General features: G+C 37.1%; 1 protein-coding gene across 2 annotated transcripts; it reads left to right on the top strand.

Annotated features, from left to right (window-relative positions):
* The first annotated feature begins 1,900 nt into the window (after positions 1 to 1,900).
* LOC587080 (protein timeless) lies at positions 1,901 to 23,385 on the top strand. 2 transcript variants are annotated; one of them, XM_011667978.2, is made up of 25 exons: positions 1,901 to 2,246; positions 5,870 to 5,997; positions 6,668 to 6,762; positions 7,537 to 7,598; positions 8,252 to 8,432; positions 8,870 to 9,000; positions 9,624 to 9,684; positions 10,263 to 10,316; positions 10,811 to 10,903; positions 11,544 to 11,735; positions 12,160 to 12,257; positions 13,246 to 13,315; positions 13,844 to 13,944; positions 14,481 to 14,603; positions 14,893 to 14,996; positions 15,382 to 15,577; positions 16,017 to 16,218; positions 17,166 to 17,281; positions 17,648 to 17,681; positions 18,402 to 18,561; positions 18,997 to 19,059; positions 19,920 to 19,967; positions 20,502 to 20,702; positions 21,581 to 21,716; positions 22,485 to 23,385. In XM_011667978.2, exons 2-25 carry the CDS (start codon positions 5,901 to 5,903, stop codon positions 22,555 to 22,557), a joined length of 2,691 nt encoding a protein of 896 aa, XP_011666280.2. In that variant the 5' UTR covers positions 1,901 to 2,246; positions 5,870 to 5,900; the 3' UTR covers positions 22,558 to 23,385. The 2 variants fall into 2 exon arrangements, with proteins under 2 accessions (XP_011666280.2, XP_791927.4); XM_786834.5 differs by having other exon boundaries at positions 1,901 to 2,257.
* The last annotated feature ends 752 nt before the right edge of the window (positions 23,386 to 24,137 follow it).

Here is a 24,137-nt window from a genome sequence, read left to right as displayed (position 1 = left end):
TGTTTTTGGGGGGGGGGCGACCGCCCCCACCACCCCCTGGCTACGCGCCTGTATCCTCTCTGTCTCTCATTAAATCTCTCTCTCTCCCACTCTCTTCTTCACGCTTCGCGCTTAAAGGGATCGTTTTACAATGTTAAATCTGAGATACACGGCCCTACGTGTTATCAGTGTCTGTGATATGGTGTAATATTGAAGCCCTAAAAAAATTGCGCTTCAAAATGATCAAGAAGTGCCTCAAAAAAGTAAAAATCTTTGAGTGACCAGTTTTACCATACTCGTTTTCCCCAATAGACTGTAGTGTTATGAAAACCGTCAGGCGAACGGTTTTCAAAATTTGTAATTTCAATCATAAATATGTTGATAATCAGACAGGCGATCGGCTTGTAAAAGTCACGGGGTTCCTGACTGACCTAAAGGTTTATAATTATCATTACATCATGAGCTAAATCCAGAATTTTATTTCAGAATCTGAGACAAAGTTACCGGATCCCTTTAACATTTACTTAGCTCTTTGTTTTTTAACGCTGCGGCTTTGCATTCGGCGCACTGCATTTCTATGATGCTGTTGATTGAATAAATTCATATAAATTCATCAATTCCTGATGAAGCCGTATGAGCGAGAATTTGATTTATTCTTGTCTCTAGGTCGTCTTATTTACTTCGTTTTCTATTTATATAGGAATGTATTATGAAAATGAGATAGCAAAATGTGTATATTGATGGTCATATTGCGAGTAATAACCATTAACTACTCTCTTCGGGCTCTCATCATTAATTTTTCTCTTTTTTTTATCGTGAATTATTGGGGGGGGGGGGGATGATTGTACAGGCCACCCCCACCTGAAATATTGGGGGAGGGGATATATTCCCCCCCCCCCCCATCCCCCGGGATCGACACCCATGGCCATAACCCTGGACCTTGTGGCAAGCCCTGTCCTAATCAAGTTATCCAATAAAGTATACTATGATGCACACGGGACTGTAATTAATGTAAATAATGCAATTTGGAGAAAATAAGCTACCGTTTGCCATATACGCTTGTGATATATATTTTTGTAATAAAACATGCCTCTACAATACTGATTAAATAATGCTTGATTAGTTGATCATGGTCATGACTTTTTTTTTTAGAATAAAAGGCCTTGTCTCTCTCGAGTGGCCTGGATCCACTCAAACGGTGGTGATTATGCGCAGTGGCGCAATGAGCAAAAAACTTTTTTTTTTTTTTTTTTTTTTTTTTGGGGGGGGGGGGGGGGGGGGGGCAGGAAAAGAACCCGCATCCCCACCACAAGCGTAAATTGGCGTATGGGGTCCATGCAGGGGTAAAGCCCCGGCTGGGGTCAAGGGGCGCGGAGCCCTCGGAAACTGGCAGGTCACTATTATTTCTTTCTTCCTTTCTACTTCCCTATAACATAGAGGGAGGCTCGAGCCCTGATATGTAGGCTTCTAAATAAGCATATATATTTTGCCTGACTGTAAATTAGGAAATTTGTCATTTTCCAAATAACGCATAAAAAAGTATAATTTACAGAAAAAGAGAGAAAAAAAAAATTGGTATCGAATTAGAAATAAAACACGTTTAAATTTTAACTGGAAGGGAGCACCACCCCCTCCCCTCCACCCCTCCCACACAATACGCTAAGCGCGGTATCTAAGCCCCAAGATCCATGGCTCGTGCCGGATAAATAACGAACTGTCCGAATTAGCCTAGGCAAAATGAGTTAACGGGTGGTATAAACAACAGTACACGTGAAAAGCCAGCACGTGTACCGAAGAAATCTGCGAAGGCTCCCATGCTGATTGGACATCACGTTGAACCGAATCGGCTCAAGTTACCCAATGTTGACTCTATACTCGACTCTCGTACTACAACTGCGTTATAATATATGTGTTAGTACATTTGTATCTACGATCACGGAAGGTGCATGTCGCCGTCATGTTGTACGTACGCAGCCGGATTTCTATACCGACCCTATGTTTTCCCGTCGACTGGGAATTGAATTGTTGATCTAAACGGAACCCTTATAGTCAAATTCTGACTTGAGACTGGGATAGTGTTACCTGCTTTGCCTTTAAACATGTTCAGTGAGATTAGGCATATTCAACGTTTATTCTACACCATCCAGGGTTAGGTTTGGAGTTGGAGTTAGAACCAAACACATCGCTAGCCGAAATCTTGGAATCTGCATGCGAAGCCAGTTTTGTGTTAAACTCCGAGCCCGAGTCTGTAACTGCGAGTGTGACTAGTGAGTATACTGTGAGTAGCCTCTATACACAGTGTAAAAGTGTAACCACATCTAGATCTACTACGTAACTTAAACTAAGTTACACGACAACTCAAAACAAGTTTATGTTAGATCTAGGTCTACTAGATCTTAATTATTTTGTGCATGTGTTCAGTATCACCTACATGTAGGCAATCATGTTTCTCGACCCAGTTAAATTTTTATATTAAAAGGATTTGTGTGATGTACAGACCTAGATCTACAGGTGTATGTGTGTGACGTCATGTGAGAATACATGTTAAGACTATTGTAATTTTGTGTTAATAATGTAGGGTCTTGTGTGCAAAATTTGTCCTGGACAACATTACATCATTATGTATAAATGATGTAGATCTAGACCTATGTTGGACACTGATCTGAGATGAGTGATTGACATCCGAGCCGGTTAATAATAGTTACTTTATTTCTTGTCTTATTTTGTGTTCCTTTTTGATGTGTTTTTTATGTTACATAAATTGTATACTGGTATCTTGTTTTCTTAAAGGGTTGGCCTCTTACAAGGTTTGTTTCCTTTTTGGCCACTGCCTTCCTCACTTTTTACAATTCATCTTACATGTATGTACTGTCATACATTTGTCTGTTTATGTTTGTATTTTTTATCTGTTGATCTCTTGAGGAGAAATAAATGAAACTGAAAACTGAAACTGAAGTAACTTGTAAATGGCAGTGCAAAAAATGAAATGTTATCAAAATGGAGTTTGGCTTTGTAATTGGACCCATTGAAGGAGAAGTAGTTTTGAGTGGTTGTTAGTTTCTGGAGTGAAGATTGAGTGGGGTTGTACATTTGTTGAATTAAAGGCAGTCTATATTCTTTCTTAAAGGTAATACAAAGATTTGGTATGGGGTTATTAATTTGGTTCAAATGAACATATTAGAAGCATAATATGTGATCCTACAATATTCAGTGATCGTTGTCACGGTTGAAATCGAGTCTAGAGTTATGAAATTGTAAATAATAAGCTCTTAATGTTGTATACATTTGTAGCTCCCTCTCAAGGTCAAGATATTAATTGAGCTATAAAACAATGTTTCTTGACTAAAATCTACCAATTAGCTATTCCCGTTTGAAAATTATATATCACAACTACATGTACATATTCTGAGATTTTCATGGTCGCATCTACCATTGACTTTGTACAGCTGTACAGCAGGCGCAATTTTTGAAATTTATCAAAATTTACCAGGAGCACCGGTAAATTGTTATATTCAATTTTTCTTGGAATCAGAAGAGTTTTAGCAGCTAAATTTTCTAGTGCTTATAATACATCCACAGGGGCATCCAAATATATCAAAATTGTAAAGAATCACTATCGACCCAATTTTCAAAATTTCCCCAAACTTTGTATTACCTTTATTGTTTGTGTTTTTTTTTTTACTTGAATGAAAATAAAGTACATTATGCAAGTCTTTTACTATTTATTGTTAAAGAAGGTGAGCGAAGGTTTCAAAAGGCTTTTAACCTTAATAATTTAGTTTTCAAAAATTGTTACAGATTTGACTTATCTGCTTTTAAAAGTGGTGAAATTACTACCCGATTATTCCGCCCTTGATCGGCCCGCTTTTGTGACGTACGATTTGTGACGTAGGAGGTTTGGCACATGAGCGAGAGTGCGATCCTCAAGCTCTCACACAACTCTCGTCTGCATGCATTATACATGTACATATACAAACGACAGCTCCCCCGGCCCCGCTCAACTGGCGATCAATCTGTCATGACTCGGGATGTGTGGGGCTTTTTGGCAAATTTCACGAATAATAAAACAAAGATAATTAGATGTGAGATTATATTTGGAGAAAATCAATTACAAATATGCACCATTCATAAATAGAACTGCAGCTGCAAGACATCATACAAATGCAAAAGGACGCTCGCGATTCACTCATCATGGTCTCCGTATATAATCAACAGCAATCACTATCACGCCAAGGCATGATGACCGAACAAATTACACAGAACGGAAGGGTATTTGGACAAATCGAATTGCACGATTCACCCCTTGTATTATATTACATAAATTTGCTTAATATTAAATGTAATTACATGATTTATATAGAGATTGTTATTCCACTTTCTGGTCAGGATATGAAGCATGCAAAGTCCTGATAATGTATACGTATAGCTATGCATAATACCGCACGCGAGCTGTGCGAGAGGCGAGCTTGAGGCCTAGAATTGCGATCGTGCCCAACCAGGGACGTCATAATCGGCCTACTGCGCGAACAAAATGTTCAAGCCAGGAATTGAAGTTCTGAGAAGGTTCTTGGAAAAAGCTTCTTACCGCGTTTCATTTATATTTACAAGACTTTAGAGCAGAATGTGTGTCTTCATATTGGTCTACGCTATCCGGACATGTATAATTTGCCCATTTTTAGTGATTATGTGAAATTTCTTCGCCAAGCTACTTTAATTTATGTTCATTATCTTGTTATTGTTTGTTACAGGGCCCCGATTACAAGCAGATTTTTCGCTTCTAAGGGGTCCTAAACTCCTAACCATTATATTGTATATATTGTATATTTTTATTGTAAATTGTTTTATACTGGTTGAATAGAGAATTGAATTGAATACATGTAGTTGAAATATTTACATAATGAATTAATTGTACATGTATTGGTTACCCAGTATCTTGACCAGTATGCCTTTTTCTTCCAAAAGTGTGGTGCAGAAATACAATGTAGCTACCCTCCCTCACTGTGAAGTGTAAACCCATTGAAAGATATTTCATGCCAAATTTCGCAATAGAGCAATCGATTCGTTTCAAGTTAAGTCATATACATGTAAGATCTTGAAACATCACAGGGTGGTTTCCAAGGGTTTCAAACATGTACAATAACATACTAACATCTATACATGTTGGATTGAACGTTTTATCACGGGTTTGAAAATCAGCTACAATTTTCAAGTTTATTTATTTCCACTTTATCGAAGATAACAGAATTGAACATGGTAATAATTACTGTATTTAAATACAATATAGGAACATAATGTACATGGTAATAGTTATAACAAAAGATACAATCATAAGTATGATAAATACATTGCAAAAAGCTAAATAAAGTGGGGGATCTACTAGAAAGCTTAGTTTGTATAATGTAGGTCCAAGTTAATAGGTTTGTATATAAATTAGGGTATCTGAATAAACATGTACAGGTTACAGGTTTGAATGTCGATTGTTTTGGTTGTTAATTGACCTGTTGCTAGTTAATTAATAATCATTCTCAAGTCTCAACCAAAATTATTTATGAAATGTTAGTCATGAAATTTGTGTGAAGATGCTTCAAAGTCTGGCTCAGATTGCACCAGACCATAGTGCATCTAAGAACCTTGGAATCCTTAGGCAAGCAGTGGATCCCAGCCACAATACAAGGGACTTCCATGTTGGCACCCATCAGTTGATGCTCCGTCCATGGGCCAGTTTTATATATTTGACAGTTGACACTTTGTTAAGTTTGTTTATGAACCACCCTGGATATCATTTACAAATGGTGGCAGTAAAGGTAGAGAAGATGTTACATTGACTCAGTGCCAACAATGCATTTGTAATTTTGACCCCCTTTTTTCTTCTTCTTCTTCTCTCTTTCAGATCAGACACCTACAAACGATTAAAACTCAGGATGCAGTGGCTTATTATGGGAGGTGGCTTAAATGCCACGGCAACCAATCTTGGTTACCATGAGGAGACAAGCTATGTAATCACCGAGGAATGCAAGGGTAAGTGGAGGTTTTATTTTTTATTTTTTTTACATGTACATGTACATGTTATATGACTTAACCAAAGATAAATTTCTTAATTTGGAAGATGGTAGTAGTTGATGTGATTCAAATGATTTTATTTCTCATGCAAAACATAATACAATGAATAATTATATTACAAAAATATGCAATGAAACAACAAAAATAATAGAAAAAGCACAAGAAAAGAGGAACTAACTAGAAGCAGAGCTTGTTGAAGTGTTAGTTTGCTCATTTCTAAGAACATGTAGATGATTTTTATCTTAACAATTGAAACAGGGGAACATATTAGAGCGTCTGGCCCCACCCCCTGGGTGATGCGTAAGATTGCAAGGCTTGGAGAAAGGCGGTTGAGAAAATAAAAAAGGCCCATCACAAAATATAGGAAAATAGAGATTGATCAATGATGATAATGATGAATTTTCAATTGATTGAGTGAATCAGCATAACCAGTAAAATTTTGATGGTTTTACAGCAGAGCCTAACCCAAGTTACTAAATGTTTTCTTGACAGGTCTGAGTCGCCATCCTTTTGTTTTTCATCCCATTTTATGAGAAGGCAGAATTACTCTTTCACTTGGAGACTAAGAGAGACTAGAAAAAAAGAAAATAAGTTTTATTTATGTGCATGATTGTTTCTGTTTTTTCAGATGTATTGGATGTCATGGTGAACAACATCTTGCAAGAAAGTAAAGTGAAATGTCAGGCAAGGCGGAATGTGGCCAATAGTCGTCTCATTCAGATGGTGAGTATTATTTTCACAATTACAATTGCAACTTTTTGATCAAAATATTCATTTTGATTTTCTAGCAGGTTTCTGGACTTTCAGTGTCTAAAGTAATTGCAGCAGTTGAGAATGAGACAAGCACAAAATTACTTTGCATTTGTCAGAAATAAACATGTTTACATTTGAAGCCTTGTTCTTTTTGTTGTAGAGCTCTAGCTTATTTCCCAGTTTTCTCAGAATTTGTGTGATTTATTGAAGATATTTCAAAAAGAGAAGTTACATGTATGTAGCTACAGTGTGTCTACAAAATACTGAAAAGCTGGCCAAATAAATCCCATTGTGTTTATATGATGATGATGATGATGAACAGCATTTGTATGGCACCATATATCTGTTTTTAAAAAAACATTCAGGCCGAGCTCCTCCAATAAAATTAACAATTAAATGTCTGAAGGAAGATGTGAGTGTTTTGAGTAAAGCTTTGAAGTGGTGCAGGTTGTCAATTGTCAATTGTCTTCAAGTTAATTAAGTGCCTGCAAGCACTTAGTGTCTTTCTCATTCTTAATTGTAAAATGACGAGTGTGGCTAGTGCATGTACTGTGAATATTGGTGCGTTGCATCATCACCAGGGAGTTTACTGCCCCTCTTATATTCACGAAAGACTTGTGCATGCATACAGTACATGTACCTTGTATATAACCTAGTGTAAATAACATGCCCTGTAATGCCCTATAATATTGGTATTAATTGTTCTCTTGAAATGACAAAATTTCTCATTATTTTATTTTTCAGGATTTAATCCCTATTCTTTGCCATTCGACAGAGGATCCAGAAGTCTTTGATGCTATTGTAAGGTAAGAAAATTATTTTTAAAATTTTTTTAAAATTGTTTTGTTGTATTTCTCTCAATTTTTCACTCTTTACTTGCTAAATCGCCAGTACTCTCAGAATATCTCTGTTCTTTAAATTCTTTGTTCTTACTTATCTTTCTTTCAGATATTTATTTCCAATTATTTTTCTTCTTAGTTTTTATTTTTTATCTCCATTGCTTTTGCAATTTTCTACATTTGCCTTTAGTATCAGTGTTCTAATTTTGTTTAATAATAAATTGTAACAAATTAACTCTGTCATCCCTGCATAGCCAAAATAATGAACAACACAGCACATAGATATGAGTATATTAGGTCTACCTTCAACATAACCATGTGGCATGAAGATTTGTTTGAAAGTTTCAACATTTATTTCCAGTCATATAATAATAATAATAATGATAATGATCTTTTAAAGTCCACTCCAAATTTTGTTAAGTTAAACCGAAAATGGAAATTCTTTTTGCCCAATTGATCGTGAGCCCGTCACCCACTGAGCAGCGCCAGATCGACGTTGCTCTATCCCTTATTGTTGAACGCCAAACAAGGTAGCAGCAACTCCAGTCTTCTGGGATATTTTTTCCATGCTAGAATTCAAGATAAGCTCCAATTTACCATTTTGTTGCACTTGTCTACAGGTTATTGATGCACCTCTCCATGCCTCTAGAGGTTGTCATGCCAATCCTGAAGAAACTAACCAAAGAGGATTACGAGAAGAGAGATGAGCTTCAGAAGATGCTAGCCACCATCAAGAAGGAATTCACTCAGTCCACGGTGATAAGCTGTCTCGTCGGTCAGATGGCACTCATCATTGAAGAGGTAAGCATTTGGTTTTTTACGACACATGCTCCATATCTACACCTAACATGAGACCCAATTGCAACCTATCCCTGAACCTACAGTTTGATAAAATAAAGCCAGAGAAATTGTCCTCACTGTAAATTTTAGATCACTGGGCAGATCTAAGAAATGTGAGATAATATGTAAGCTCCATTTATATCACACACATAGTGTACATCCATCTATGGGGATGCTCGAGACACCTTCAAAGTAGTACTATTGCCCTGGCCTTACCCAAGCTCCCCAAAGGCACCTAAGGTGATTTTTGTTGTGGTGCTGAACACATTTTCTTCTGCTAACGGGCTGTAGATTGTGAATTGCATGCAGTCTGCAGTATAGTCTCAAAGTTAAGACCTTGTGTAATACATTATCATGACTAACAGGGTTTATGTTTCCTTTGCATTTTCCACAATCAGGCGGGAAGCTATGCTATCGATCAAACCAACGCGGACACGCTCAGCAACTGTCTGACGCTAATCAGGAATGTGCTGTATGTCAACTATGAGCGCTACAAGGTCGGAAGTCTCAAGAACGACACAATCATCGGGTAAGTCAAGGAATTAAAGCCACAATGTACTAGAAGCACTATTGCAAGATCTCCTCTAGCGCCATCTTATGTCAACTGTAACAGTATGATCCTGTGACCCGCTGCTTCCATATCTGAGCTGTTGGTGCTCGCATTCGGGTCCTATTTCTGCAAAGTGGACTTTTGGTATTGTGTTACGCACAGTCGGCAAGATGCGCTTTGTAATTAATAGTATGCTTGGGCAGTCAGTTCATCAGTTCAGTATTGCTTTAAGCAGTTTACATGCAAGGCCTTTTCTTTGTTCACAATCTGCAAGATAGGTTAGGATAGATGTGATCATGTGAAGTGAAACTTGACTCCTCACATTAAGGATGTTCTGTATAGTCAATTAAATCCTTTAAATGTTTTTAATGAGAATGATTAGAAAATTAGAAAAAAATGAAGTATGAGCATGTCTTAAAACTATAAAGATGAGAGCGATCAAATACATATCTAGTTTAAAATGAACAGATGTGTTTTAGTGTTGTTACATGTATACAATTCTTGAAAGAGCCTGTGGAACAATATTTATGTGTACCAACAAAAATACAAATCTTTGCATCCTTTGTTTCTAGTGTCATCTTATTGATTGTTTTTCCTTTCAGAAAACTTTTCAAAGCCGATTTCCAAGATGTCCTAAAAGAGATGTGTAGAAGACCTGAAGGGGTAAGTGTTTGTGCCTTTATTACACATTTCAATTTAACACAGTTAAACCTGCTTTTAATAGCAACCTGCTGTTTCCCCTGAACAGAACTTTACACAGAAACATGTATTGATGGAAACTGTAAATGAAGACAGTCTGCCTTAAAAGACCACTATTCTTGCATTCATTAAGTGGTCTTTATATGCATGTTTCTATAAGTGCCTGCTGTGCAGAAATTCTATTTCCAGCCTCATCCTATTTGTTGGAATGGATTAGAACTTGTAAGGCTTCAATCGTGTAATAAGCCAACTGAAGTAGCAAAACAACAAACTCTCCGAGTGATCACAAGTCGCTCGCTTCTTTAAACCTTATTAAATCACAGCATAACTGCAAACCACTCCTATTTATGACTGATTGCTCATTTTCTGCTGTCAAAGTAGCGTTATGAATGAACCCTATATTCCTCTGTATAATTACATGTGATATAGTATATTCCTAATTTTGGCTTGGAAGATTCCCGACTTTTGCAGGTATTTCATGGTCATGATTTATATTCCCTAATTACCATTTCAAATGTTTATTTTTTTTAATCTTTGTTTAGAGCAAGTGGCTTTCATCTTTACTTCAAGTACTCCACCTGATGTACAAGGACACAGTAAGTTTTAAATAGATAATACTTCTTTGTATAGAGAAAAATTAAAGTAATTAATGTAAGATTAGAAGACTGGATGTCAATTTAAAGATCAGTTGACTCATGGTCGTGTGGGTTGCGTAAGTACATGAACTGGAAGTTCTGAAGGTTTTTTGGAAAGTTTGATTCTGTAGTACATAAGAAAAATTGTGTCTATGCTATAAACAAAGTGATTCTTGCTGAATATCACTTACATGTATCTTAACTTCAGAGACAGAAGGATATTAACTCGGTGTGAGTTTATATGAGTCAATACTTTCCTGCTCCAGTACAGAAAATGCAGTGGAACTTTTACGTTAGGTACTCCAAATGAACCCTTCCTTATCTCTTGTGTCTTCATAAATAACTTTTTACGCAATGCACACTTTTGAATACATTTGCAAACCGTTCTTTTTTTTAAAAACAATATATTTTCAACATAAGCAGCATTTAACATACTTTTTGTTCTTTCATTGCAGAGCTCACTGAAAATGATGTCTTACTTGAATCGCAAGCATGAACAGAAGCTGAGAGAGGCAGAGGGTGCAAAGGATGAACAAACTACAAAAGAGGTCAGTTTCTTACGGTTTCCTTAAATACAATTCTATTGTAAAAACCTTGTAATACTTGTGCATCATCATCATCAACTTCAGGTGGCGCTGTGAAGCGCTGCTGTGGCCTTCACGAGAGCACGCCATGCAATTCTTTCACCTGCCATTTGTGTTGCACCTTTCATTCCTTGTCCAGATACTTTCTTGTGCAGTGTGCATAAATTTGCATTTTCCTTGGAAAATAGATAAAATCCATCCAATTAGGAGTTGATATTTAGAATAATGAGCCAACGATCTAATGTTAGGAAATGGGTGATATTGCATTCTTGTATAGCTCATATCACTTTATGAAGTAACGTCTCTATGTGCTTATAATGGACTTTGGATAGTTTTACCTCGGCTTGAGCTCCAGCAACTGTCTTTCTCAGTGCATTCAAGGAATATATCCTCCCACCTACCCACTTACTACACCTAGGTAGAGTGTGGCGAATGTACATAAATGTTTTGCCAAAGAACATTGGTGCCAGGGCGGGAATTGTAGCGAGAAACCTTTGATTTACAGTCTGGTTACTTATGCACTCGACCATGACACCTCAATGTGAGGAAAAATGGAAATAATGACGTTTCATAGTATTAATGAATTGCGTTTTTATCAAAACAGGAAACCAAAGTAGTGACAGACGCTGAGGGTCCAGCTTCACCGTCACTATCTACCCACAGCTTGGAGACGATACAAGAGCCCCTCTCACCGGGCCCTTCCTGCAAACCCAGAGACACCTCATCTTGTGAGAGGACGCTCTCATGTAGCAGCACACTCACCATAGATAGCTCCGGTGACAGCACTGTACAAGAGGTTAGTAACACTGCTATTGTTATCATTATAAAAAAAACTTTTTATGCAGTTCTTCAAATTACCCTGTAGTGATTAACTGTGTAATGATGTTCTCTAAAGGATAACAGTTTATTATGACACATGAGTGAACACATAAATATATTTATACTTGGGAAATTTGTAGGATCTTGGAGCTTGTAAAGTCATTGGATCGAGGTTGGAAGGGACCCTTAACACAAATATCAATTTAGTGATAAAAGAAAAAACAACGAAAAGCATAGAAGAAGTAATAAAACTACAAAATATAATATAGAATATACATGTAGTGCAATGCAAATTAAAAGCTAATTAATAGAAATAAAATTCGAGGAAATAGTGAGTAGCCAGATGCTCTCATGGTATAGTTGCCAATTTGAGTATTGTGATTATGCTTGTTTGATTACAGGGAGATTCAAGTCAGAGTTCTTGTTCGTCAAGTTCATCCATGTCATCAGATGATGACTCAGAGAAGGTCGGGAACAACTACCTGAAGAGGAAAAACATGTAAGTTCCACAATTAACATGTACAGTCAAACCTGCTGTAGCTGTCTACAAAGGCCACATTTTTTGTTTCCCTTGAAAATGGTTTCTCATTGAAACATGTACTAAAGGAACCTGTCTACAAGGACCACTTTTTATGTTTCCCCTGGGTGGTTGGTATAGACAGGTTTGACTGTACTTTCAAGGCTCTCTATGTCTATAGTTTGATGCCAAAATTGCCTTATGCTTAAAGGTAGGCTTTACTACTTTAGCCAGAAGGGATAAGACCACCCACTGAGCCAGCGAGGTCACTGTGACAGGTGGCTATCTCATTAACTCAGCTATCATTTAACATAAGAAAAAGAGGATCATGGGGGACCAACAGGCACCGATTGGGGAAGTTTTCTATATAGAGGGAGCAAGTAGCTACAAGTAGGACAGTGTGCCTTTAAAATTAACGTGTGATGTATATATTGTTGGTTTCTTGGTCCCATTCGGTGAATGAATTGCAAAAGAACAAAACTTTCTAATTAAAGGAGAGTGATGATGGGGTGTAGTCTTCATCTTTATTTTTTTTATCTTGGCTTCCTTCTCTCCCTCCTTTCTTTCATTTTCACTCTTTATTTCTTTCCTCCATTTGATTGGGGGGGGGGGGGAATGGCACATGCCTCCCTCCCTCTTGTAGCTATTTCATTGTATTTAGATTTGTAAGTTATCTTATACAAACACTGACTGCTTTGAAGGGCACGGTTACAACAAAGGCCAAGGCGAGCTTGAAACGGTACAGGGCAGTCTCAAGATCACTGAGGTGCAAGATACCTAAGCGTGACCCTAAAATATTCCTGTCAAAATATATTTGTTTGTAGCGAAACGTACCTGTCTAAGAGAAACGTGTGTGTCTCACAGCATATAGCCATTGTTAACTGTACGCTCAATGCGGTTTTACCAATCAGAGGCCTAGAATCTCCACATGCGGTATGAAATTACGATCATTGCTTTTTTCTGTTTTTAGGAAAAAGTTGGCTCAATTTGGTCTGGACTACATCAAGTATGGCATGGACAACATCCTGATACAATGCAAGGTATGAATGCAGTTTTGAAATCGCTTTATTTATTTAGACTATCAGACAAAGTTAACCCAATACCTTTGGCAAAATAGAGCATGGAGTTGTTGTCAGAAGAGCTTTGTCGAAGCACCATGGTTGATGATACTATCGTGTGCATATCACACTTTTGAAAATATGGGCATCTCCTTGATAAATGGAAATGACCTGCAATCTTGAATCAGTTTTGCACTTGGTACCAAATAATATAGAATTTTGATCCCATAGATAGTACTGCTCTAAAGGGTTGAAATATAACATGTTCATATCTTCTCTCCTCTTCTGTCTTGTTTCTTCCTCTCTCTCTCTCTCTCTCTCTCTCTCCCCCAACCCCCTCCCTCTCTTTCTCTCTCTGCCCTCCTTCCCCCTCTCCCCCCTCTCTCTCTCTCTCTCCCTCCATCCCCCTCTCTACCTCCTTCCACCTCTCTCCCTCCTCCCCCTCTCTCTCTCCTCCCCCCTCTCTCTCCACCTCTTGCTTATTTTACCCATCAACTTGCTGTCCCATAGGAGGACTTGAAGAACATGGTAACCAACCATTATTTCCTGTGGCAGATGAATTTCTTCATTCCATTTGCTACACACCCTGATGTATCCTACACAGATATCAAGTAAGTTCTTTCTAACACAAATAATGTAAAACATTCTGTAGAAATTGTTTGTGCGTATATGAAAGATCTACGCAGGCGGAAAGATGATTATCCTGAAAGATTAGGTGCGAGCCTCTTTTTGAATTTTTTAGACGCACTGATATTTCATGAACTATTGGTCAAATTTTAATGATAACAATCTTTCGCATTAGTTGTGTTAATCACACAGATTCAAAGTTGATAAGACTGGTCCTACGCTATGTACTGTTAAATAATATCCTGCCAAATTGATTTGTCGAGAGATTGACAAAACTAATAACAGTTAGTCATCCTTCAAAATCAACCACAATGTTAACTCTTTGTTAGGCTCTGAATGTGTTTCTGGTTAGGTATGAAAGAGTGGAAAATAATACTGATGGTTGCCAATTTGAGGATGAAAGCTGCCAATTTGAGGAGGAAAGCTGATTCATTTAGATCTTTAGCAAATGCCTAACAGTAACTGCCATGGGTTAACCAGTGTGTTCTTTATTTATTTCCATCTCTTTTGTTGTTTTCAGACTCACTCTATCAGCTCCTGTTTTCAGCCAACTTTTGTCTTCAACATTAATGACATGGGAAGCATACGTCCAGGCGAGCAATCAAAGGAACAACGATAGCAAATCAAACTCGGACTTCAAAATGTAAGTCCATGTGCTCCAGTTGTAGTCTCGCACTTGTTTATTTACATAATTGTTTTAAATTTAATCACTTGCTGATGTTGTTATTTGATTTAGATAGTTATTGGAAAGTCACATTTGTCCAATGTATACTACTGAAGATTTTGAGCATTGCGGCATAAGGAAACAGTTCAAATCAATTCACTGGTCTAAAGATCTAAAGTCCTTCACAGTATATTGCATAACCTTTGTTTGACTTTCCCCAACTATTAAATGTGTTAATAATTACTTTCTACTTTCCTTTGACTCTCAGCTTGAACATGCAGGCCTCCACTATGCGTCAAATGCTTCATGCCATCCAACAGTTCACCACCAATCCTCAGAACACAGACATCATTCATATGAAGACTATACTCGGTAAGCCCCCACCCCATACGTTTTATCGTTCATTCCCAGTGCATGCCTGTTCTTTTCCAGTAATTTACCCAATCCGAGAGGATATTTGACATTCAGTCAGCCCTGTTTAATAAGGTCTCATCAGGGCACTACTGGTGGAGAGATGTGGCTTTTACTTAAGATTCCATCCATTTATGTACAGGAGTACAAATTTCAGTAGGACTGCATGTGAGAGATTAGAAAACATGATTTTTACAGAGGGTAAGCCTTCACATGGTTGTCTTGAATTCAGGTTGGCAGGTTTCATGCACCCCTTTAAAACTGAATGCCTTTCCTGGTTTGATAAGCTCCTGTAGGACTCCATAATCACCAATTTACCTTCTGTTTTTTCTCCACCTCTCTGCAGCCACGATAGCATTGACCGACGCGGTGCGCAACTTCTACTACCTGTTAATCCGCAAGTTCCAGCCCAACCAACATACTTTGTCCTTCCTGCGAGAGCTCATCGTCGGGAATGATCTGGTCCTACGCATCATAGACCAGGTCCAGCACATTCACAGGCCCCAGTGGGGCAAACTGGACATGACCAAACATATCGGAAAGTAAGTTTTCCAGTGTCATGTTATTCTACATTGAGTGCAGTCTAGGTCTTTTGTAAATGTCACAAAACTAATGAACATTACCCTTGCCTACACGAAGGGTCCAATTGGGCTTGTCTAGATTCAGTTTATAGAGTACCAAAGTGCTATAGTCACATTCGCTCGTTATCCAGGTTACTGGTTCTTAACACCAGAGCCTGCACACAAGATTCACCGCAAAATCATTCAAGAAAGAGTCTGGAGCAAAATACTTTAATAATAATAACAATAATAATAACAATAATAATAATAATAAGAATGATAATAATAATGATAATGATAACAATAATGATAATAATAATGATAATGGTAATGATAATGATAATTATAATGATAATTTTTTTTTTATTAATAATTAATAATCAAAATAATTTGATAAGCCATCATTGTATCTCCCCCTCAGGTTTGCTACTAGACCCATCATGCGAGTCTACAACTACATGCTGTCCAAGTTCTCTCTCAACACACTGGAGGAGAACGAGGTTGTCATGACGATGATGCACCATGTCGTGGTAGACATCGCTAAGCCTGAGGTCCTCTATCAGATCCCCATCTTAAGTACCTTCGCTTCGCTGTGGGAGGCTGGTAGCGGCTATGTTACCAAGGTAACTATGACTTGCAAACTAATTGTAAACTTACATCAAGAGACAGCAGAGTCTCTTAAGAGATTTGTTGAAAGGTAAAATAGAATTTACTAGACGTAGAGGGAAGCCAAATTCCAACTTGCAGGAGAACATAACAACTCTTTGTGAAACAGGAACAGTGATTGATAGTTCATTGGGTAGAGTGAGATCATGAAGTGATTCTGTCAATGTTTGCCATTTTTTAGGGCCAATAAGATTAGAGAAGGAAAAAAAGAGAGGGGAGGGAAGGACAGAGGGAGAGACAGAGGAGGAAAAAATCACTACGTCCTTCCCCCTGATGCTTACTGCAACATTTCATCAAGTTCCCTGAAGGATATGTCATCCTTATATCCCCTGCATGCTCTACATGTACATTCTATGGATTAAGCATGACCAAGAACAGGCTTTCCATCATTTATGGTTTGAGTTGGACAATAGTGTAGCTACATGTAAGAGATGACAGGGTTAAATTAAGAGATTGCAGGCTGAAGCCATAGGATGTAGGGCTTTGTCGCCTGAAGGGAAATGAGCCGATTTACATGGGTAATGAGTGCCTGAGTGGGTCGTTTCCCAAGACAGGGAGTGATTGATAGCATCTCTTAGGACACCATTACAAGCTTTACTTGTAGGATTAGTCGATGTGGCATGTAGACTTTGAGTACAGATGTTTTATGAGGTATGGATGATGAAATATATAAACTGTGTAGAATTTAGACTTTTGAGTACAGATGTTTTTATGGAGTATGGATGATAAAATAGGTAGACTTAAGGTGATAATTTTTTCCTCATCATACAAAGTAAATTGCATTGTGGATTAAATTGATGATGAAACTCTTGGATTTTAACAATGTTTCTGATACATAACCCAAGAAATATTATTGAATTATGTTTGATGTGCTTACGTGAATATTTATGTGTGGTATCCACAGCAATCCCATGAACTGATTGACTACATCATACATGAGTTCTGTGTACTGGGCAGTGCTAACAAGGAGAAGTGTCTGGAGACGGTTACCATGCCTGATAGAGTACGTCCTGCCAAGAGGTATGGCAACATTTGTCTCTCACTAATTTGTTTTTATTTTTTAAATCTCGTTCTTTCTTTCATAATAGCAAATTATCTAGAATTGTTCATGTAATAAGCTTTATCCTAATCTTAAAGACGTCATTGTCATCAGAACAATTCAAAGAGATACATCACTGTTCTTGCTTTGCAATCTTTTACTGCTTGAATTATCAAGTGTCTTGTAAGTCCAATGCTGACCAATTGATGACACTTTCAGTGCATCATACCAATTGGAGTAAAAGCTCTGTATATTAGTATTATCTGTAGTGTGATAATGAATATTATTATCTGCTATATATATATATGTAACTTATATATATTACTTCTATTATCTTTTATTAACAGGAAGCACGTCACTGATGTAATAAGCAAAAACAAGGTAAGAAACTGCTTTGTTTTTCATAATTTTTAAGGGTAGTTGAAGAGAAACTTTAGCATTTTGACATTAAAAGAAGTTCAATTGCTATATACCTAAACAGCAACGTGCTCACAGTTTCAAAATACAAATTAAACATCATACTCAGTCCTCATCCTCATTTTATAAGGAAATTGAACCTTATTTATATTCTATGATTACAGAGAATGTCTTAAATCATCAGATTGGGTATGTGACGTATGTCATTAATTAGATAATAGGGTAATGGTTATTGGTCAAAAACCTAAGTTGACAATACATAGTCATTTAAATAGGTTTTATTTGTAGATTATACACTGATGGATTGGTTGTGGTTTGGTTGAGTAAAAATATAGGCCTTCTTTTTACTTGGGTTGGAAATCTGTGTGGGCAGTATCTAGAACGTTGAGGCATTGTTTTTAGGTCTGCTAATGGTTCCAGACACAGGAATTCTTGTCTTTCCCCTGGGGATAAGTCCTCCTTCAATAATAATAATAATATTGGATATTTATATATATTATATTACCCCGGCTCTGCTAGGCTACCGATTTCGGTGCTCACAGCATTCAAGGAATTCCTTCCTACCGGTAGTGTGTAATGCAATGTCATTTGATGTGGCAGTCTGAGTCATGATATTGATAATAATATTTATCAATTGATGATAACATCCAATATGTTTGCATATACCTATTTTTCTTCCAATAGATGATGAAGATGTCAAGCACTGCTAAAGGCCTGTATGTGCCGAGGGATGAGAGCGACGTTGAAGAAGAAGAACTCGAGACCTCAAGCGCATCCTCAAAATCAGCAAAACCAATCCAGGATCTCAGTGTTGAAGAATGCCTGGCAGCGCTTAGACTCAAAGGTAAAAAGAGCCATCAAATATCTCTCTCTCTATCCAGTGGTCTTTAGGATACTATTGAAGTTTTTTGTTTAAATGTATAAAATATTGAATGTAGATGATGGACACCTATCACAAACAGAAAAAAACTAATGCAAGTATCTCAAGCAAAACAATCATCCGCATATGTATTATTCCTCTTTGTATATGATAGATTCAATATTCTGGCCATTAAAAACGTAGACAGATGTTCGAAAAGAAATGTATATATATATATATATATATATATATATGTATATGGAATATGACATCACAATTTCATGATGTGCAGACTAGAAAAACGATTTGTTATAAATTCTTCAAAATATTGCTTTATATTTTGGCAGACTTGAGCTATAATTTATCCTTGACTTATGTGTTATATTAACTATTCTACAATATTTCTCTTATCATTTTCAGGATTCGGAGACGAGATTGCTGAACTGCAAAATGTACTCCTCGAAATCTGTTACTTCAAACTGAGTAAGTATTAGCAAAAATATTAACCACTAAATTGATTGAATATGTACACCATTATGATACAAATTCTCTTGCCCAGTTGCCAGGGCTACAGGGCAACTTTTCTTATCAACTGTTTTGGACCACAAGGGTGTTAACTCATACTTGAAAGGAAATCCAAAGCACTAATACTGTATAATTATTACCCCAGTCACTGGATTCAAATACTATTCAGCACATTACAATGCACACTCTCCACTCCCTGGGGAGCATTCCAGCTAGTCGCTTTTATACAGGCGCGCACGTGCTGATCCAATCATGTTGACTTCCACATCCTATTGGGTGCCCATTTAGCACCTGGGTGAAGAAGAGCAATGTTGATGAAATGCCTTGCTCAAGGACATAATGTTGTTGTTTAGTGAAGTTAAAGTGCTTGGCTTTAAAGATAAAGTTGAGTTCTGGTCATGCAATTGCATTGTGAAAGAAACAGTGTGGAATCGATCAGAAAAGGTTGATCATCTGGCATATAAGTGTGTACTGCAAGGTTCTGGAATCATCAAAATGATCAGAAATTTGGCCCAGTCTTGGTAAAGTTACAAGCACTGTACATAAAAATATGTATATGGGACTACACAAAATGTGGCATAAAAATCTGTCCCGATTTTTACGCTGTTACATGCCATATTAGAATATTAAGGCATTTGAAGAGCCATGCTTTTCAGGGAACATTGTTTATCTGATGTTTTCCACACTTGCATAATAATAATGATAACGCTCACAATTAATTTTTTACCTCGTCCCAGAACTCGACCTTCTCTTCAAGGAATAAGTTTCAACAGGGTTACACTGTATTACGATATTTCTGTGTTTTGTATTTTCCTCAGATTGCCCGAAGGTTCATGTAGGAGAGCCACACATATGGCACTGTGTCTGTAAGTATTCAAATCATCTGCCAGCACCCACTCCTGCATGCATACATTGTAATTAACTCTTTTTAAAGAGTTATATATTTTTTTACTAAGTGCAGATAAGGCCATTTTACATAGTAAGTTTCTCGTAAAAGACAATGTATATGGCCACTCTATACATTTGTCAGTTGTCCTTATAAAACCACTAATTTTCATCAGATAACACTGGAAACATATTAAAGTGTTAAAAAACATTTTAGCATTGCATTTGTTGAAAGTTAGCTTTTGAAAACTGGACTAGAAGGCTAAGCTCTGAAAAAAACTGAAATATAAGCTTTGTAATTGCTCGTATTTTCAGGGATGCCAGTTTTTAGGCAATAGCCTGAATTCAAACCCTGGCAAGTTATTTTCAGACCATAGTTTAGGCTTTTTTGTATGCAAAATAGCTCATTCTAGGTGATTTTCAGGCCCTCTGATCAATTCAAACTGGTATCCCTGTATCTTGTTATTATGTCAATAAATACTATCTTATCTTATTATTGTTTCATCCCTAAACAGCCGATGGGAAGTCAGTACCGATCATCCCCTTCACAGAGAGCTCTGAGAATGCCCACGCGGACACTCACTTCAAGGCTCTGCTTCATAGACTTGGTCTTCATACGGCCCAGGATACCTGCCGTCTCTACCCCTCCGTCCCAGCCTTCTGGCCCAGCGACATGTGCTATAAGACCGCCAGCATGCTTGGAGATATCCTAGAAGGTAAATTTTATTTTTATTTATTTATTGAAATATTTTTATTCAGGGTAACAAGAATCAGATATATTACATTGTATATACAAAATATGTTTTACATCTTGGTCCTGAACAGAATAAAAATGTAGTACACAGAAATATAAATAATGAATATCACCAAAGCTCACAAGCAAAGGTAAGAACAGTATAAAGAAAGGGCCATCCAGTCAAACCTGTCTGTTAAGGCCACACAAGGGAAACAGACAAAGAGGCCACTGTAGACAAGTGGCCTTTCTACACAGGTCCTAAAACATGTTTTTTTTCTCAAGTGAGATAAAATACATGGCCACTAAAAACAGGTGGCCTTTCAGACAGGTCCTAAAACACACAGTTTTTTTCTCAAGGGAGATAAAATAGATTGCCACTATAAACAGGTTGCATTTCAAGACAGGTCCTACAACACACAGTTCTTTCTCGTAAAAGACAAAATATATGGCCACTCTATACAGTTGTCCTTTCTAGAGAGGTGGCCACTAAGACAGGTTTGATTGTAATTACTATTTGATATTTCGGAATCTAATCCAAATGGTTTTGATTGAGCACTTTTTCCTTGCTATTAGAAAGTGCTGCATACAATTGCTCAACATGCTTGGGCTACTTAAACAATAATATATCACTTTTCAAAAAGACTAGTTTGGAATGCTATGACGAAATTCTCTTTTTCACCCATTTTCATAATAATTTTTAATGTACTAAGAACCAAAAGTATTAAAGTGTTTGTATTGCAATGTCTACCTTTGATAATTCAATCAATCTTGAATTCCTTGAAGTGTTTTGAATCGTGTATGTAAGAAAAGTACAGCTCTGATTATTTTGTGATAATTTTTTTTTTTTTTTTAAATCAGGCAATCTGAAGTTTGAGTTGGACCAGATCGAGAAGGTCCCTGTCGAGTGTGAGGAGAAGTCTGGCATGACACAGGAAGGCGTCATGGTCAACCTGGAAGATCTGGACTTGGGTAAAGAAGCCATGGAAAAACCAACGTAAGTATTACCTTAAAGAGATCCCTTTGTGTGCAGTTCCCAGATCCTTGTTTCCAGTGGGGTTTTATTCAGACCAAGAATAGCCAGATCAGATTTCTTCAAACTGAAACTTTGTTTTCATAGATATTAAAATGAAGTGGTAACATGATTTTAATTTATTTTGTGATCATTATTTGTAAACCCAGTTTTTCAGTAGGGGTGAGGTTGGTATCTTTCAGGAGGTTAAGTTGGTGGAAGTATTCATAAATGCAACAAGGGGTTGGGTCAGGACTTTATGAGAGACGCTCTTTGACTTTTGATAATTCTAACAAGGTGGCCCTTACCTATGCATGTGGTTTGGTTATTAAATCGCTTTTGATTCAGAGCTCTCAATATCATGCCAGATCCATGAGTAGGGAGGGAACAAATCTGCATGCCCACACTGCACGATTTTGTGTTTCATGATTATATTATGTTTGATGCTAGGAATTTTAAACAGGAAAATAAAATAAAAAATCCTAAACTTGGCAACACATTGGGAGATACAAAAACATTTTTGTTTCAAAAAAAAATTGCCATTTTTTCAACTTTTCAATTTTTTTGACAACATTCTTGCCCATGTATACTGTCTTTAAAAACAGTACATTGTATTTAAACAATGTAGAAATAAAAGAATAATATTTTTGTTAATAACTTGGAGTAACAACATGTGATCAGAACAATTGTGCCTGAAATAAAATCCAGTATTGAAAGGTTTTGAATATGTTCTTTCAATTGTTATATTTACAGGGTGAACCGACCATACTTCCAAGTACCGCTACAGATGTGGTGCAACGTGATTAAGCGAGCCAATAAGGTCTAAGGATCTGGACTCCTCTTGCCATGGAAGAACTAAGAATGGATTCCCAGGCTATGGTCTCCACCAAACTACTCTGACCAGTAGTTTAAGCCTGAACTGATCATGTGCTTCTCTACCACCAGTCCCTCGGATAGGATTCTAAGCCATAGGGCCCCAAATTGGTGTGGATGCCTGGTTGCAAGCAGAAAAATTCAGCCTTGCTGCATCATATTCTTCTACAGCCTGTCCCTCAGATTAGATCTTCTGCCATAGTGCCCAAGATCGGTGTAGAATGGTTGATTGCAACCGGTATTACTTGACTAAAGAGGCAAGTTTTGTTGAACTGCTAGTTTTATGGATAGGATTTCAAGCTATGTGCCTTTTGTGGCTGTACTTGATTTATAGAACATCTCAGGTAAAACAGTTCACAAACATGCCAACCAACTATTGTTTAACCATGAAGAGTTTAGAACATTGAAGAGGATGGATGTTTGAGAGACGTCGGGGCACGCTTGACTGCATTGTGCTCAGTTGCGCCCATCACAGAACATGACGGCTAATGTTTCGAAGCACACTTGACCTGAAGTTGATGCTCAACACTGTAGGAGCCAAATTATCATCCGCTGATTTGGCATGCCAATTTAAGTGTTTGTCGTCCCATCAGTTGCCATTATGATAGACTGCTTTGACGTTCCGACGTTTGCTCTAGCGACAGTTGCTTCATGCTTGATTTCATCAAAGATATACTGGTAGGATCGGGGTTGGTATTGCAAGTGGGTTTTGGGTTAGGGTTGGGGCTAGATGTAGTATTAAAGGCATCGTTGAACAAAGTTAAATCAGAGATGCATGGCCCTACATGTTATCAGTGTCTTTGATATGGTGTAATAGTGAAGCCTTCAACAAATTGCACTTCAAAATGATCATGAAGTGCCTCAAAAAAGTAAAATTCTTTGAGTGACCGGTGTTACCATACTCATTTTCCCCAATAGACTGTCGTGTTATGAAGACCGTTAGGAAAACGCAAAATTTTATTTCGATTTCCAATCATAAATATCTTGATAATCAGACAGGCGATCGGCTTGTAAAAGTCATGGGGTTCCTGACTGATCTAAAGGTTTATAATTATCATTGCAGCATGAGCTCAATCCAGGATTTTGTTTCAGAATCTCAGACAAAGTTACCAGATCTCTTTAAAGCAAGGAATTTTGTCAATGTAGGATATTATTGGCAGACCAATTGAGGCAGGTGTATGCTTCGTACAACCACTAAGTCATGTGAGATGTTAAAGATTAAATGTGCAATGTTTCTTTTATACAAAGTCATATATATCTGTATATATTCACCCATAGATATTTTGTAAATTCATTTAGTGGTATAAATTATCATGCTACATTAAATTATATTGTATTGTTGACGCAAGTATGTTCTTTGTCATTTTTAAATTTTGTGATTGTAATTGATTTGTATTGATTTTCAATTTTCCATTCTATTATACATTAAACTTATGTGAACTCAAACTCCACTTCATTTTTCCTTTCTTTTGGTCATAAGCTTTTTTTTAAAACTAATATAACATATTATGAAAGAAAATTACACAATTCAAC

Source organism: Strongylocentrotus purpuratus, unplaced genomic scaffold (genome assembly GCF_000002235.5).
Source record: "Strongylocentrotus purpuratus isolate Spur 01 unplaced genomic scaffold, Spur_5.0 spur5_scaffold_12, whole genome shotgun sequence".
Classification (NCBI taxonomy): domain Eukaryota; kingdom Metazoa; phylum Echinodermata; class Echinoidea; order Camarodonta; family Strongylocentrotidae; genus Strongylocentrotus; species Strongylocentrotus purpuratus.
This window is presented reverse-complemented; position numbering and strand designations above follow the sequence as displayed.